At 41.4% G+C, this 16,248-nt stretch overlaps 1 protein-coding gene across 1 annotated transcript in view; it reads left to right on the top strand.

The window, feature by feature from the left end:
- RFTN1 (raftlin, lipid raft linker 1) overlaps window positions 1-11,226 on the top strand; it is a 562,445-nt gene extending 551,219 nt beyond the window's left edge. Inside the window, exon 10 of the mRNA XM_075315305.1 lies at window positions 3,880-11,226. Within this exon, the coding sequence (XP_075171420.1) occupies window positions 3,880-4,332 (453 nt within the window). The 3' untranslated portion in view covers window positions 4,333-11,226. The remainder of the gene's footprint in view (window positions 1-3,879) is intronic.
- Window positions 11,227-16,248: the final 5,022 nt, after the last annotated feature.

Genomic DNA, 16,248 nt, shown 5'->3' on the forward strand with positions numbered 1-16,248 from the left:
ATCATGAGCAAACTGTAGACGAGCCTTGACATGACGCTTTGAAAGTAAAGGTACCTTACGGGCTCGTCTGGAACGGAGACCATTGCGGTGGAGTACGTTACTTATGGTATTGACTGAAACCAATGTCCCCACTGCCATGAGATCTTCCCGGAGCTCCTTCCTTGTTGTCCTTGGGTTAGCCTTGACTCTTCGGACAAGCCTGGCCTCGGCACGGGTGGAAACTTTCAAAGGCTGTCCAGGCCGTGGAAGGCTAACAGTAGTTCCATAAGCCTTCCACTTCCGGATGATGCTCCCAACAGTGGAGACAGGTAGGCCCAACTCCTTGAAAAGGGTTTTGTACCCCTTGCCAGCCTTGTGACCCTCCACGATCTTGTCTCTGATGGCCTTGGAATGCTCCTTTGTCTTTCCCATGTTGACCAAGTATGAGTGCTGTTCACAAGTTTGGGGAGGGTCTTAATTAGTCAGAAAAGGCTAGAAAAAGAGATAATTAATCCAAACATGTGAAGCTCATTGTTCTTTGTGCCTGAAATACTTCTTAATACTTTAGGGGAACCAAACAGAATTCTTGTGGTTTGAGGGGTTGAATAATAAATGACCCTCTGAATAAACTTTTCACAATTTAAAATAAAAAAGAAAAAAAGAAATAACATTCTTTTTTGCTGCAGTGCATTTCACACTTCCAGGCTGATCTACAGTCCAAATGTCACAATGCCAAGTTAATTCCGAATGTGTAAACCTGCTAAATCTGCAGGGGGTTGAATACTACTTGTAGGCACTGTATATTCTGTACAACTGAATATATTCAGTGATATTTATTGACACAGTTAGGGCGGCTTTGCACGTTGCGACATCGCACGTGCGATGTCGGTGGGGTCAAATCGAAAGTGACGCACATCCGGCGTCACTTTCGACATCGTACTGTGTAAATGCTAGATGATACGATGAACGAGTGCAAAAATGTTGTTATCGTATCATCGTTGCATTCACCGACATTTCCATAATGCCGGTGCCCGCGACAGGTACAATGTTGTTCCTCGTTCCTGCGGCAGCACACATCGCTGTGTATGAAGCCGCAGGAGCGAGGAACACCTCCTTACCTGCCGCCGGTGGCTATGCGAAAGGACAGAGGTGGGCGGGATGTTTACATCCTGCTCATCTCTGCCCCTCCGCCGCTATTGGCTGCCTGCCGTGTGACGTCGCTATGACGCCGCACGACCCGCCCCCTTAGGAAGGAGGCGGGTCGCCGGCCAGAGCGACGGTCGCAGGGCAGGTAAGTGTATGTGAAGCTGGCGTAGCGATAATTTTGGCTACGCCAGCTATCACACGATATCGTACCTACGACGGGGGCGGGGCCTATCCCGTGCGACATCGCAGCATCGGCTTGCGATGTCGCAACGTGCAAAGCCCGCCTAAATCACATATACACATTAAAATAAAAATATTTAAAGGACTTGTGCTAGACTTATTATTATTTTTGCATACGGGGCTAAAATCTCTTCCTGTTCATAGTGGTCAAGAACTGCTCCTGCTGGCGTTTCTGCAGATTCTCCTGACGTCATGTCGATAGTTTTTCTTCTGCTCTTTTGACATTGCTCCTCCACTGATGTCATGCTGATTTATAGCCGGCTCCCTGCTACCTGAATGTGGGGAGCAGTCTGTCATTCAGCATGACTTCTGCGATGATGCCCCGTCGACAGAGCAGAGCAGAAGAGAAGGTTCTGCTATGTTAACAAGAGGTGAAATGAAGCAGGGTGATTGCCGGCTGAGCTGGCAGAGATCGTAGTTAGCAACTAAATTGCAAGTTAGTTCGTAGGCCCATAAACAAAAATAATAAATGTCCTTGAAAACCTCTATAATCGTTCATTACATTCTCCTCCCCTGGAATACCACTTAATAATATTGCATACAATGCTCAAATAATTTTGTATTTGGTCTAAACTTGTAGAGTATCCAAATTATGCTATTGTACAGTACTCAAATACAACTGCAACACCACACCACATACAAATACAACCACCATGCAACGGCATATACAAACAGCAGAAGGCCCTTATTCAGATCATGTGTCTAAGACCACTAGCAACTAACTGTGACTATATGTGTGGTTATGTATACTTAAGGTCCTGCAATACCCTGCACATGAGGTAAGCAACATAGTGAATCAGCAGAACTATACTACATTACTAATTGTAGGTATTTGTTCATATTATTATTATTATTATTATTATTATTATACCTACTACATATTTGGATAGGATCTTGGAGATGGAAATATCCCTTTAAGCCTACCCTCTTCCCTGTCACACTGTCACGCTCGTCTCCCTGCATGTAGAGACCAGTGACAGTCTTTGGACTGGAGCCTCTCATATGGGTCTCTACGTTTAAATGGGTTTAGTTTCTCTTGGCACTGAAGTGGTTAAGTGTTAGTTTTTCTCTTGCATCCTTTCCAAGCAGTTATTTGCTGAACATTTTCAGTTGCATTCACTTTGTAGTCATGCCCTTCAGCTTTATATAGTGGTGTATCCCAGCAATCCCTGCTGAAGATACAAAGTTATTTGGTCTCTGGCCGCCTTGGAGGAAGGTTCTACAGTAGATGTTTCCTGTTCTCAGGCAATATCCTTTTGGGTATTGTTTTCCCTTGTTTGTCTTTTTTTCACTGGTGTGTTGTTAGTGCAGTATTGAACTCTAGTGAACCCCACCTGCCCCTTACTAGTCAGGTCTACCATAGGGTCTTTCGAGGGTTTCAGGTTCCTTTTCAGCAACAGTTGCAGAGACTGTATAGGTACTGGTGAGGAGAGGGGGGACAGCTCAGGTTAGGTTAGGAGGTGTCCGTCTACCCTCTCACGATTTCCAGGGTCTCCCGTTGTTTTTGTGTCCCCAGTGCCCCCCTTTTCTTGTGTTTTTGTTGTACATCAGATGCACATTGGTCTGAACGCACTTTGCCACCCTTACTACACCTGGCAAGCGTGACACACAGCCATGCATAGGCCGTCCGCCAACCTCCTCACACTAAGCTCTGATTATGTGTCATGAGTGATCTCTTCTGTTAAGCTCAGCGCCATCAAGGACTGAAGCTTTTTTACCATACATCTGTGAACATTTGTTAATAAAAATATATTAGTTCTCCATGTTTTTAATAAGAACACAGTGAACCATCATTTTCTTTTTCAAAGTGGCCTATCCCTTTAACTGCTCATCAAATTGTTTATACGAGAAGCTAGAACTTGTGCTTTTATTTATTCCTACTAAAGAGCTATTCATTTGGTTTGCAAATAGTATTCATGTTTCTGCCTTTCCATGAAATATATGCAGAACATTAAACTAGCACAAAAGCCTTGTGTGAAATACGAGCTGCATAGACTTTTTCATGTATATCACCTATTTCTGAACACATTCTAGATTCTCTTGGTTTTGCATTTTATCTTTTTGGGGTTATTTACATTAGTCAAAGTGTCAGCGTTAAAAGTGAGATAAAATACTATCTAGTTTTAATAGGCTAATTCATGTTCCTCCCAGAGTTGGTGATGGAGATGATCACTTTTCATTGCCGCTTCTCCCTAATCTCTGTCTTGTATAGTTCCACCATTCATACAGCAAATGTGATCTATCTTCAAAGAGTGGTATTGTTAATTGAAATGTAAAGCCTGCCTCCAGTATGGCTCTTGGCATGGTGAGATTAGATCCAGCCAAGATTGGCAGACAGTGATGCCATATATAGCGCATTCATATAGCAGAGATAATGACATACCATAATTTCTTTCATTAGTAGCTTATCCCAGATGAAAATTCGAGTTAAGTTTTTTCAATGCAATTTTAGTTCTAATACAATACAGTTCATTTAAGCCATTAATGTTATTTTTTTTTACTTGTCTATTTTAGTTCCACTTAAGGTTTTCCAAAGATGAAAGACGCAGCAAGTACTCAAAGAAAGGAAAAGGAAAAGTTAATTTTAAAGACAATGAGACTGATCGAAACAAGAAAAATGAAGAGCAGACAAAAGCTGATGATGTAGTAGACATACATGGAAACCACCAGTCAGATGCCAATATCTTACAAAAAAGTGATGGTCTTCAGGAGGATGTAATAACCCAACAAAATAAGGAGGTTGAAGAAACCCCATTATTGCCTAAAGAGAATTCATCTCTGCAAGTGGAAGGGTCAACTGAAAGCATAAAGGATGAAGAATCGAGCTGCACTGATGGGACTAAGACGATGGAAGAAGAGTTAGCTGATGGGGTTGTAGGTGATGGAAAGCAAGTAGAGGACAGTGCAGTCAAAGGTGATGTTGATACCCAACTGATGGAAAATCTCCTTGTTGAGGACACCAATTAGGACCTGTTACAAGACTTACAGAGCACTTTGAGACATGGATGATGTACATGCAGAGTATTATGCTTCAGTTCTTTCTGTACTATGACATCCTGAAGATTTAATGAGCCTATGGTAGCAGATAGTGAGAGAGAAAGTTGCAATCTTGGTAGTCAAAAGCAAACATCTTAGATTCTTTAAGAACCCACCATACAATCAAAACACAGGTCTTTTTGCCAAATGGTTAAAATGATAAAATCAGTAGGTAGAGAAGAACTGCAACTAGGTAGAATGGAATAGACATCATCAGAAGAGATATGGTGTTCTTGTACGCCTTTATAAATATTGAACAATATTCAACAGCCAGTATAGAAATATCATTTTTCTGATGATTCTGAGGGTGGTAGTATAGCAAAAGCTGGGACTTATTTATTACACCATCCCTAGAATATGGCCGTGATTTCAATTATCTAAAACAGGCTTAGCAATATTGAGCAGCTTAAAATAAAAGAGCGTGTAATGTTTCCCTCTTCATCACATTTTAGATATATTTATATAGATATATGAATGCTTAAATTATCTGCACAGGTGAAATTCAAAACTGTTTTGTATGCAGCGTTTTGCATATAGTTGCACTTCATATTATTTTGATATAGTTTTGTTTACTGTTTTGTACAAAGAGATATTCTGTATTGAAAAGATTTAGCTATCTGATATACCGAAACCGGTAATTATTGTTACATGCAGCCTTACAGCACATACTGTGTTTATTCTTTGTAGGAGGACTTTGTTATAATTAAAGCTTCAAATAACATTTTCCAAAAGCAGGAAAAAAAAAGAGCATTTTATTATCATTTTCATTACGTAATCCAAACTGGTGACAAACAAGTACAATTCAATCTGAAAATTTTTGAACCATGTGATCTCCAAAATGAAATCCTGTATTCTATGGAACCTAGATGGATTTACAGTATTTATATATTTAAGAAGGAATGTTATACTATCTGCAAACTGACACACGTTATTGAATTGGCCATGCACAAGCAATGGTCTATTCAGCCAACAGCTACAGTGCCTTGCGAAAGTATGCGGCTCCTTTGAATTTTTCAACCTTTTCCCACATTTCAGGCTTCAAACATAAAGATAAAATTTTTAATGTTATGGTGATGAATCAACAAGTGGCACACAATTGTGAAGTTGAACGAAATGTATTGCTTATGTTAAACGTTTTTAAAAAATAACTGAAAATTGGGGCGCGCAATATTATTTGGCCCCTTTAAGCTAATACTTTGTAGCGCCACCTATTGCTGCGATTACAGCTGCTTGGGGTATGTCTCTATCAGTTTTGCACATCAAGAGACTGAAATTCTTGCCCATTCTTCCTTTGCAAACAGCTGGAGCTGAGTGAGGTTGGATGGAGACCGTTTTTGAACAGCAGTTTTCAGCTTTTTCCACAGATTCTCGAATTGGATTCAGGTCTGGACTTTGACTTGGCCATTCTAACACCTGTATACGTTTATTTGTGAACCATTTCATTGTAGATTTTGCTTTATGTTTGGGATCATTGTCTTGTTGGAAGACAAATCTCTGTCTCAGTCTCAGGTCTTTTGCAGACTCCAACAGGTTTTCTTCAAGAATGGTCCTGAATTTGGCTCCATCCATCTTCCCATCAATTTTAACCATCTTCCCTGTCCCTGCTGAAGAAAAGCAACCCCAAACATTGACGCTACCACCACCATGTTTGACAGTGGGGATGGTATGTTCAGGGTGATGAGCTGTGTTGCTTTTACACCAAACATTGTTTGGCATTGTGCCCAAATAGTTTGATTTTGGTTTCATCTGACCAGAACACCTTCTTGCACATGTTTGGTGTGTCTCCCAGGCGGCTTGTGGTAAACGTTAAACATTACTTTTTATGGATATCTTAGAGAAATGTCTTTCTTCTTGCCACTCGTCCATAAAGGCCAGATATGTTCAGTGTATGACTGATTGTTGTAATATGGACAGACTCTCCCACCTCAGCTGTAGATCTCTGCAGTTCATCCAGAGTGATCATGGGCCTCATTGCTGCATCTCTGATCAGTCCTTGTTTGATATGAAAGTTTGGATGGACGGCCGGGTCTTGGTAGATTTGCAGTGGTATGATACTCCTTCCATTTCAATATCATCGCTTGCACAATGCTCTTTGGGATGTTTAAAGTTTTGGAAATCTTTTTGTAACTAATTCCGGCTTTAAACTTCTCCACAACAGTATCACGGATTTGCGTGTTGTGTTCCTTGGTCTTCATGATGCTATCTGCGCTTTAAACAGAACACAGACTATTACAGAGCAGGTGCATTTATTCAGAGACTTGATTACACACAGTGGCTTATATTTATCATCATCAGTCATTTAGGACAACATTGGATCATTCAGAGATCCTCATTGAACTTCTGGAGTGAATTTGCTGAAAACTAAAGGGTCCGAATAATATTGCACGCCCCAATTTTTAGTTATTTATTTTTTTAAAACGTTTAAAATAAACAATAAATTTTGTTCAACTTCACAATTGTGTCCCACTTGTTGTTGATTCTTCACCATTAAAATTTTTATCTTTGTTTGAAGCCTGAAATGTGGGAAAAGGTTGAAAAATTCAAGGGAGCCGAATACTTTCACCATGCACTGTATCTCTTCTGACTCCCCTATTTAGATTGGCTGGGACCGATTCATCAAGACTGGCTTTGTGCGTGCTCTACATCAGTCTTGCTAGGGTACACAATGCCAAACTCAAAGACACTAGCCACTTAAGGAAGTTGGTGCATCTCCTCTGTTGCATACTCTTCTGTGTGGCGTGCCAGAAATTCTAATCAAGTGTGCAAGTGTACACAATGCTGGCACTTTCAGTTAATTTGACTGTTGGATGTGGCCACACCCCTGATTATTCCTAGCTCCTCCCATTCCAATTTCCGCTGAAGCTGATTAAAACTGTGTGAACATGCCAAAATTCACAAAAATTCTTACATTTCTTGACTTTTCAAAGCTTTTACACCAGTTTTCTGGTCTAAAAGCTTCGATGAATCAGCCCCACTATTTTTTGGCTCAATAGGCAGAGAGGAGAAAGCTAATGCCACAACCACTGGATATGGCTTATCTCTTGCGAAAACAAGAGATTCAAGCATTGGCCGATCCTTATATCACCAATATCATCTGTGGAGGGAAAGATGAGAGGCTCCCATACACAATAGATGGTCAACCGGTCCCACTGAAATTGGCAGGTTCAGCTGAGATTTAGACCTTGTGCTGGACTTGAGGGGCAATGCATGATACAAAGGACATTAAAGACAGAATTTCTTTGTCCAGTGCCATCCATTCAGGCTTATGATCCTTTAAATAAATAAAATGTTTATTTTCCATGCTGTGCCAAGTTGATCAACAATTCACAACATAAAGTGGCACAGATACATAGACTACATTGTAATACATACATATAAGGTTATTATTACCTGAAAAGCATCCTAAAAAATTGATGTTATATTGAGATTAACGCATTTGAAAGAAAAAACTAAGAAAGAAAAGGTAAGAAAAACCTTGGAGACAATAAAATTACGTTATATATTCCCATTATCATTTTTTTTATATCTATATATTTTTGGTATGTAACACAGAAACATTGCCAGACATGCCATGGAAAGAGAACCAACTCGCAGGTAACAAGTTTGTAGACTGAAGCTTAAATATCTCAGGTCAGTGCCATCTCAATAAATAATCACCTGTTGGGGCATTACGTCACACAATCAGCGTAAAAAGGATTACTAATGTGATTTGCTTTTATATTTCTAAAAAGTTCAGTGATCTGTATGATGCTCCTGGTGATATTTTTCTAATGATGGAAATATGGGAATCACAGACTTTGGTTTAAGAAAAGATCAGAATTAGTTTTGCACAAAAGAAGTTTTAACTGGATAATATAATAACAAGATTCTCACACACAGCCCAAGACAATCAGAGGGAAGGAGATGGGATTTTATTTTATGGTGGACACACTGAGAGCGCTAAGTAACGTATACTACAATTTTCGTACAAATTTTTGCCAAAAAGTGGCATACATTGTGTGCGCCAAATGTATTTTTTAACTCCAACACATTCTCACTACGCAGATGTAAAAAGTATATAAAAAGAGATAATATAAAAATGCACCAGTTTTTTGCACTTTTGTTTTGGGTACAAAATACTGATGTAATGTACGCCAGCTCAAGAAGTGGTATAGTCTACCAAGATACGCCAAATTTATCATACAATGTATAGCACTGTGAGTAATTTAATATAATTTCTGCCTGTCTGGTCTAGTTTTATGCTGGATAAATTCGGACAGAATTAATAAATATGTATTATCGTATTCAAAAGAATATTCACATGAAAACGGCTTCATACTTTTGCTTCCCTTTGTCAAGAGACTTCGATAGGTTTACAATAGACAGACTTCAGTTACAGGTTGAGTTTAGATAAAACACTTGGGTCAAACAACTCAACCTCAACAAAACTGTCATTAATAATAACCAATTACATGGCATTACAACTTCAGAAATCATTGATAATTAGCTGTAGAAGCCATTGGATTTCTACATTACACGCCATAATCACACATGGGATCTATTAGGTCCTGATACCACCCCCGATATGTATGTAATTACTAATGAAGACATAAATATGTCAGCTATAGCATTCTATCTACACTGCGCATGTATAGGAAGATTGTGCGTATAGTAAAGAATACTACAGAATACCAATGTAGGCTCTCCAAGGAGCAAAGGTGTACTGGACGGTAAGTACTGAGTAGTAGATAGTGGACATGAGGAATTTAGGGAAAGCTAAGTTCAGAGCTCACTGCTGGTGCTCCATGTCCACAAACCAGAAGCTCATGAAGTGTTGCGGCACATGGAGCTAGAAATAGAATAAAGAAAAAAAATAGAACATTTTGTAGGTAATATATCTTTATTACAATTATAATTTAGCTTACCATGTTCCATATACACGTTTCACAATCTGGTTAACACCTAAAATCTTCTGTGTAGACTGGTAAAGGAGAGAATAAATCCTCTATCAAAAGAAAGTTCCCTAAATGACAATATAATTATTCCTGTATGAAACCTGATTTTTTTAAATACACAGCCAAGTACAAGTTTTACACATTTTTCTTACTATATAAACAAAATTCTACATTTCTAACATAAATTGGTAATGTAGACTTTACAGTGTATAGTAGTGCCAAGTAAAACACAAAAAAATACATATATTGAAATATTTAGAGCTGAATATACACAGAAAGGTACATTGTTTGATATGAGACCTCTATGAGAACACACAATAAAAATACTATATTCTCCATATGTACTAAATCATTTCACAATTTGTGGTTTTGTCACCTACCCCTTCCTTACATCTACACATCTATCCATCCACATATCTACACACACTATATATATTATAAATGTATCTCCTTCTCTCCATATATATATATTTATATATATGCTTAAAAAAGACTGTTATTAATTTTCATCATGATCACCAGGGTCATATGAGTCAACTACTTTAGTTAATTTTGGTTTAAAACATTTTTATTATACTCACCTGGGAGACAGTTCAGTCCAATGGGTGTCGCTGCTCTCCGGTTTGGCACCTCTTCTCTGTGCAGATTGTTGTCCTTCTTCTTTTGAGGCCAGTCTGCATGATGAATCCTATGTCATCCACACAGGTTGGCATTGACGTCCTGCACATGCGCACTTTGATCTGCCCTGTTCAGGGCAGATCATAGTATTGTAGTGCGCATACGCGGGCAGTATTTAATCTTTCCTTGTGCCTGTGCATTACAATACTTTGATCTGCCCTCGGCCTGGCATATCAAAATGTGCCTGCGCAGCAGCACATTGCTAGCCTGGGCTGCATAGGAGGATGGAAAACACAGCAGAGAGGAGGCACCAGACCGGTGAGTAGCGATACCCATAGGACCACCCCCTAGGTGAGTATTTGTCATCAATCACATTTCCTATTATTATTCCCAGTGTCAGTGTCTATAAACATGAGCTTATAATTTAATCAAACCTTGCTGTGTTATATTAAAAAGGCCAATATAACTTACACATATACTGTACAGACATAGCAGGCAAGATATTTCCTATAGGACACTGTGACGGTGCTCAGATCACTATAATTTGATGCTCAGGGCAGACAGTAAACTTTGATTTGTCACATTAAGAAAAGGAATGCAAGTACCAGGTGCCGAGAAATATGTGGCACCTGTGCTATTTGCCCGATATCTCAGGACCATTCCATAACTAATGGTTTTGACACGTGTATAGCCTTGGCTTTGATTGTAACATCTGTTTTTGTTCCCATGACCATACAAACATGATTTAAAGCACAATTCTGTAAGAAATATGGACATGTAAACACTGCATGTCAAACACCCCGAAATAACACTGGGATCCTTAAACAAGAGAAAACTGTTGATTTATAGACTGTGGAGCAGAAAAGACGTAATTAGCTAAAACACAATATAACAAACCATCAACAATAAAGCCTATGAGCTCTTTTAGAAATGGACTATTAGCACATTGAATGGCTCAGGTCTGCAGTGCCATTGCATTGCCATTCTAGATGGTAAGTGAATTAGTAATGTATATAACTATGTATTTATCAAGGTAAATGCTGGGATGTTTCCTCCCGGTGGGCTACAGTTTATTATGTACCAATGCTGTATTGTGATCAGTTTCTTTCAGAATGTATTATGGTTTTGTTGTGTTCTAGAGTTAAACAAGCTTGAAGCAAATTTAAAATATATCTATAAATATTGTCCTGGAAGCAATGACCACTGGTTGGTTAGATTTGCTGGCTCACTGCATTTTTTTATGTTTATCAATAAACTTGTTCTTCACTTGTCAGTGATTACATGGTTGTTATTTCTTTTATGCTGTTATTTTCTAATATTTTACATTGTAGTGAATGCTGGTTCTAGATTACAGGTAGCTACAAAGTTTTCTTTTTGTATTAAGACACTATGGGCCTGATACATGTAGATCAGCGACGGTCACACTGGTCTATTGGAGATGGGCAGGAATAGAGGCTCCTGATTCATGAAGAAGCGTACACCACTTCATGAATCAGGAAGATTGCATGAGTGGTGTACACCTTTGTGTTCACTCCCCAAATATCCTACTCTAGTCCCAGGAGTATTTGTGGCATAGCAAATTTCCCCGCTTGTCTAATACCCACCATACTGTGCCACCCCAGTGGTCCGGTTGCCACAGTAGCATTGCCCTTCTCACAGGGGCTGATGTTATACCTGGAAGCAAGAAGGGTGTCCCCCACACTAGATAGCACCGGCAGTCAACAGTTTACTGACTCCTTACCAGAAGGGGGAGCTCTAAAATCCAGTTCATGGGGAGCTTCCCTATGCATTCTGGCCTGAGGGATGGGTCAGAAACAGGTAAGAGTAGAGCAGAATCAAGCAGACAGTCTAGAGAGAGAGAGCCTGGGGAACAGAGCAGTGACAGAGCTCCCAGAGCAGAGCGCAGAGACACAGGACGCCGGAGTCCTAGGATGTTCAGGTACTAAGGCCTGACAGCTGAATCCGGAGGGCAGGAGACTGCATGTCTTCTGGTCACACAGAACGCCCAGCGGCACAGCAGCATATGAGAGCCCTGAGCAGCTACCAGAGGAGCAGCACCTGTAAAAAAGGCTCGTGCTGCCTGCCATACGAGTGAGAAACAGTACAACACCAGGAAGAGGGTCGCAGCATAGCTTTAAGCAGCAGGGACCTACACAGGACAGTGCAGAAGGAAGGCCTCCGAACCCACCTTTCTAGGTGGATCCCTAATTGCTTCCAGGCTGCCCGGACCTCTGTTACCATCCAAACCAGTTTCCCTGGCCTGCACCATTCACTACCAAGTAAAAAGGTAAAGGAAACTACAGTCCCTGTGTCATCCAGTTATTGGTTGTGTCTTCGGTCCTGCACCCCAACGTTAATTCCTCCATCATAGACTATACCAGTTGCTGTGGTGCCCTGCTCCACCTGTGGGGAGCTGTACCATCATTGCTGCATCACCCTCTGCCCCAGCGGTCGCATCCAGCAGCGTCAGCCATACGTTGCCGAATACCACAGGTGGCGTCACGACTCACGACTCATCCCCCTGTAAATATCCCTCATTTAAACAACACCGCCAGGGTCATGGAGTCGGGCCCTGCCGCCGTGACCTCCCAACAGACCCGGCCCAGTTCAGAGTGCCCTGGTGGGCTTGTCAATAGCGCTGCCCACTGTTTTGGAACTGCACAAAATTATGTAAATGTCAAAAGTTGCATAATTTTAGCCTAGCCCTCATTTACGCCAAAATTATGCGACATTTCAAAGCTTTTTACACCAGAATACTGGCACTAAAACTTTGATGAATCTAGTCCTGTATCTCCTCATGAGTCTATGTACACACCTCACATCATCATTGATACATAAATGCATTTTACTGAGGAGAAACAGGGATTCAGAAGGGGTTGTCCGAATAGTGGACAACCCCTTTAAGGCCAGACAGCAGCTCCTATGGCGCTGATTCATCAAGACAAAAATTGTTCATGCAGGGCTTGATGATGGTGCATGCTGGAGTCAGAGATGCTGGATTCATTAAGAGGCGCATCCCTCATTGAATCTTTGTGCGTCTTACAAGGGCTGTGTGAGGACTGGAGTAAGATTTCTAGCTGTGGCTTTTGCAACTCAGCTCCACCCAGAGCAGAGTTGCATGAAACTGGCGTAAAAATGACAAAAGTCGCAATATTTTTGCACAACCTCAAGTTGTGCAAAAATTTTGCACGTTGTCAAAGTGTTTTACACAAGATTTCTGTCAGAAAAAAACCCTTTGAAGAACATGCACCTATGATGAAATGGGGCTGGCTCTACCCTAACAGCTTCATGTGCTGTATCATTAAATTACATACATTTTTGAACAGTGCATAATGTTTAAAACATATAAACATACACACTTAAGCAGGGTTTACACGCTGTGACATCGCTAGCATTGGCTAGCGATGTCGAGCGCGATAGCACCCGCCCCCGTCGTATGTGCGATATTGTGTGATCGCTGCCGTAGAGAACATTATCGCTATGGCAGCGTCACACACACATACCTGTTTTGCGACGTTGCTCTGGCCGGCGAACCGCCTTATGTCTAAGGGGGCGGTTCGTGCGCCGTCACAGCAACGTCACACGGCCGGCGTCCAATAGAAGCGGAGGGGCGGAGATGAGTAGGACGTAACATCCCGCCCACCTCCTTCCTTCCGCATTGCCGGTGGAAGCAGGTAAGGAGATGTTTGTTGCTCCTGCGGTGTCACACACAGCGATGTGTGTTGCCGCAGGAACGACGAACAACATCGCTAAAAAGAAGAAAATGATTTTTTGTTTCAGGACGACCTCTCCGCGGCAAACGATTTTGACCGCTTTTGCGATCGTTTAAGGTCGCACATAAGTGTCACACACTGCGATATCGTTAATGACACCGGATGTGCGTCACAAACAACGTGACCCCGACGATAATTCATTAACGATATCGTAGCGTGTAAACCCCGCTTTATATATATAATGTATAAAGCATGTATATGCTGCACAACACATTCTTATTACATAAACATGATTTGTTCACACAGACACACATCATACATGTACTTAGCAGTAGTACAAATATTCAATAATAGATGTTCAGCAGGTACACATCAAATGCATGCTGGACAAGTGTACACACACAAACACTCATAGACAGCACACACAGATGTATTACAGATACCTAACGGAGAGGCAACATACACTCATCTGCAGGGTTGCCAACTTGACTTTTTATTTTTTCTGGACAGCTTACCAAAAAAATGATTGACAGAGAATTTTTGGTTGGCAAAACCACAATAAATTATTACGATTACCGTATTTTTTGGATTATAAGACGCACTTTTCCTTCCATACATTTGGTAGGAAAATGAGGGATGCGTCTTAAAATCCAAATGTAGCTTACCAGGGAGTGGTGGAGAGGGGTCACAGGAGACAGATGCAATGCTATGCTGTGGGCGCTGCTCTGTTGTGAGGCTGTGGGCGCTGCTCTGTGTGGCGGGCGGCCCTGCGCTGTGCGGCTCTGTGCAGTGGGCGACGCTGCTCTGTGCGGCGAGTGGCGTTGGGGGTGGTGAGGTACGTGCCATTCTGAAAATGTCGGTGGTGGGGGCTTCAAATAACGGCGCCCAGAGTCGGCGTGTGCGCAGATTGAGCTCTCGGCTCAAGATCTCATCTGCGCATGCGCCACCTCCGGCCAATTGATGTCCCAGCAGCAGACTTAAGGAAAATGACGATTGAAGGTGGCGCATACGCAAATGAGATCTCGGCTTGTTATTGAGCTGATATGCGCCGACCTCGGGCGCCATTTCTTTGAAGCTCGCACCTCCGACATTTTCAGAATGGACGATGTCTCAACAATGCAGTGAGCACCGGCACAGAGCAGTACCCACTGCCCCAGGACAGAGCAGCGCCCATAGCCGCAGCACAGCACCGCCCCCCTCTGCACCGCCTGCAGCATTGCCTCTGCCTCTTGTGACACCCGCTCCACCACCGCTGCTGCCCACCCTCCCTGGTAATACACCACCGTATTTTAAAATGGACGCCATATTTTATTTTTCTTTTTACCTTTTTTTCTATAAATTTAGGGTGTGTCTTATAATCCAGTGCGTCTTATAAAACGAAAAATACGGTATAAGTGATTTATATCTACAGCCCATAATTCTGATATGATAAGATCAGCTGGATTCACTGTAAAATGATAATTGCAATAAAAATATTCTGTATCAGTTTTTTAAGCTTCAAAAAACATCACAGACACCTTACATTTTTTTTACGGACAGGTCAAAAAAGTGCCCTATTTGTTGGTATATGCAACAGAAAAGGACTTCTTATATGTGTGAAGGAGGACTTTATGCTGATCTAACAGTAGATGGCGATGTTGTATAGTTTTCCTTACTGTGTTGTAGAAAGTCTCTTGTGTTCTTTTTGGTTATGCTTTCTCTTTCTGATGCAGTGCTATATGACTGTGCATTACCTCACTGTTGAGAATACTGTCTGGTGGAGTTCCGCTCTTGGACTCCCTCCTATGGTCGCTGAGGTTAGTGCTTAGATTCTGTTCCCCAGTTCTACACACCTGGTTTGCAGCTCAAACCTTGATTTTGGATATAGGTGTGTGCTGGCTGTTTATCTCTGCCAGTTGTCTAAAATGTCAGAGACTATAGGAGTCTGTCTCTTGTCCCTCTGGCTTCCCTGCTACCAAGCTAAGCTAAGTTCATGGTTTTGCTTCATACTTTTCGTGTGTTATTTGCTTATGCTTCTGTGAATTATCTCTGAAGGTTTTTTTGTATGGTATCCTGTTTTATTTGTGGCTTCAGATAAGGAAGATTTAGCTTCCTAGTCAGTCTTTGCTATTTATTTTCGCAAGGGTTAGTCAGCAGGGTAATTGCTAGTTTTTTCCTACAATTTCACCAGAGTCTTGTACAGATTCTGAACATGCGAGTATTAGATTACTCCTCCTTTTTTGCACATTCTGTGTAGGAAGTTTTGATAGGGTTTTTTCATACCGACTGCAAGAGTTCCCTATCCTGTCTTTTGTATTTAGTATAGAGTGACCTCTCTTTGCTCCATCTTGCTCTTACTGTGTATGTGTTTTCATCCTCACTCATAGTCAGTACATGTGGGAGGCTGATTATTTTCTTTGGGGAAATCTGTTCTGAGGCAAGATAGTTTCTTTTCACTTTCTGCCTTGTAGGTTATGTAGTCCTCCGGCTAGGTTTGAGGCATCTAGGATTGTCAGGTATGCTGCCCGGCTACTTTTAGTGTGGTGTTAAGTTCAGGGCTTGCGGTCAGTATGTTATTACCTACGACTCTGGTGGATTGTGCT

Source organism: Anomaloglossus baeobatrachus, chromosome 6 (genome assembly GCF_048569485.1).
Source record: "Anomaloglossus baeobatrachus isolate aAnoBae1 chromosome 6, aAnoBae1.hap1, whole genome shotgun sequence".
NCBI classification, from domain to species: domain Eukaryota; kingdom Metazoa; phylum Chordata; class Amphibia; order Anura; family Aromobatidae; genus Anomaloglossus; species Anomaloglossus baeobatrachus.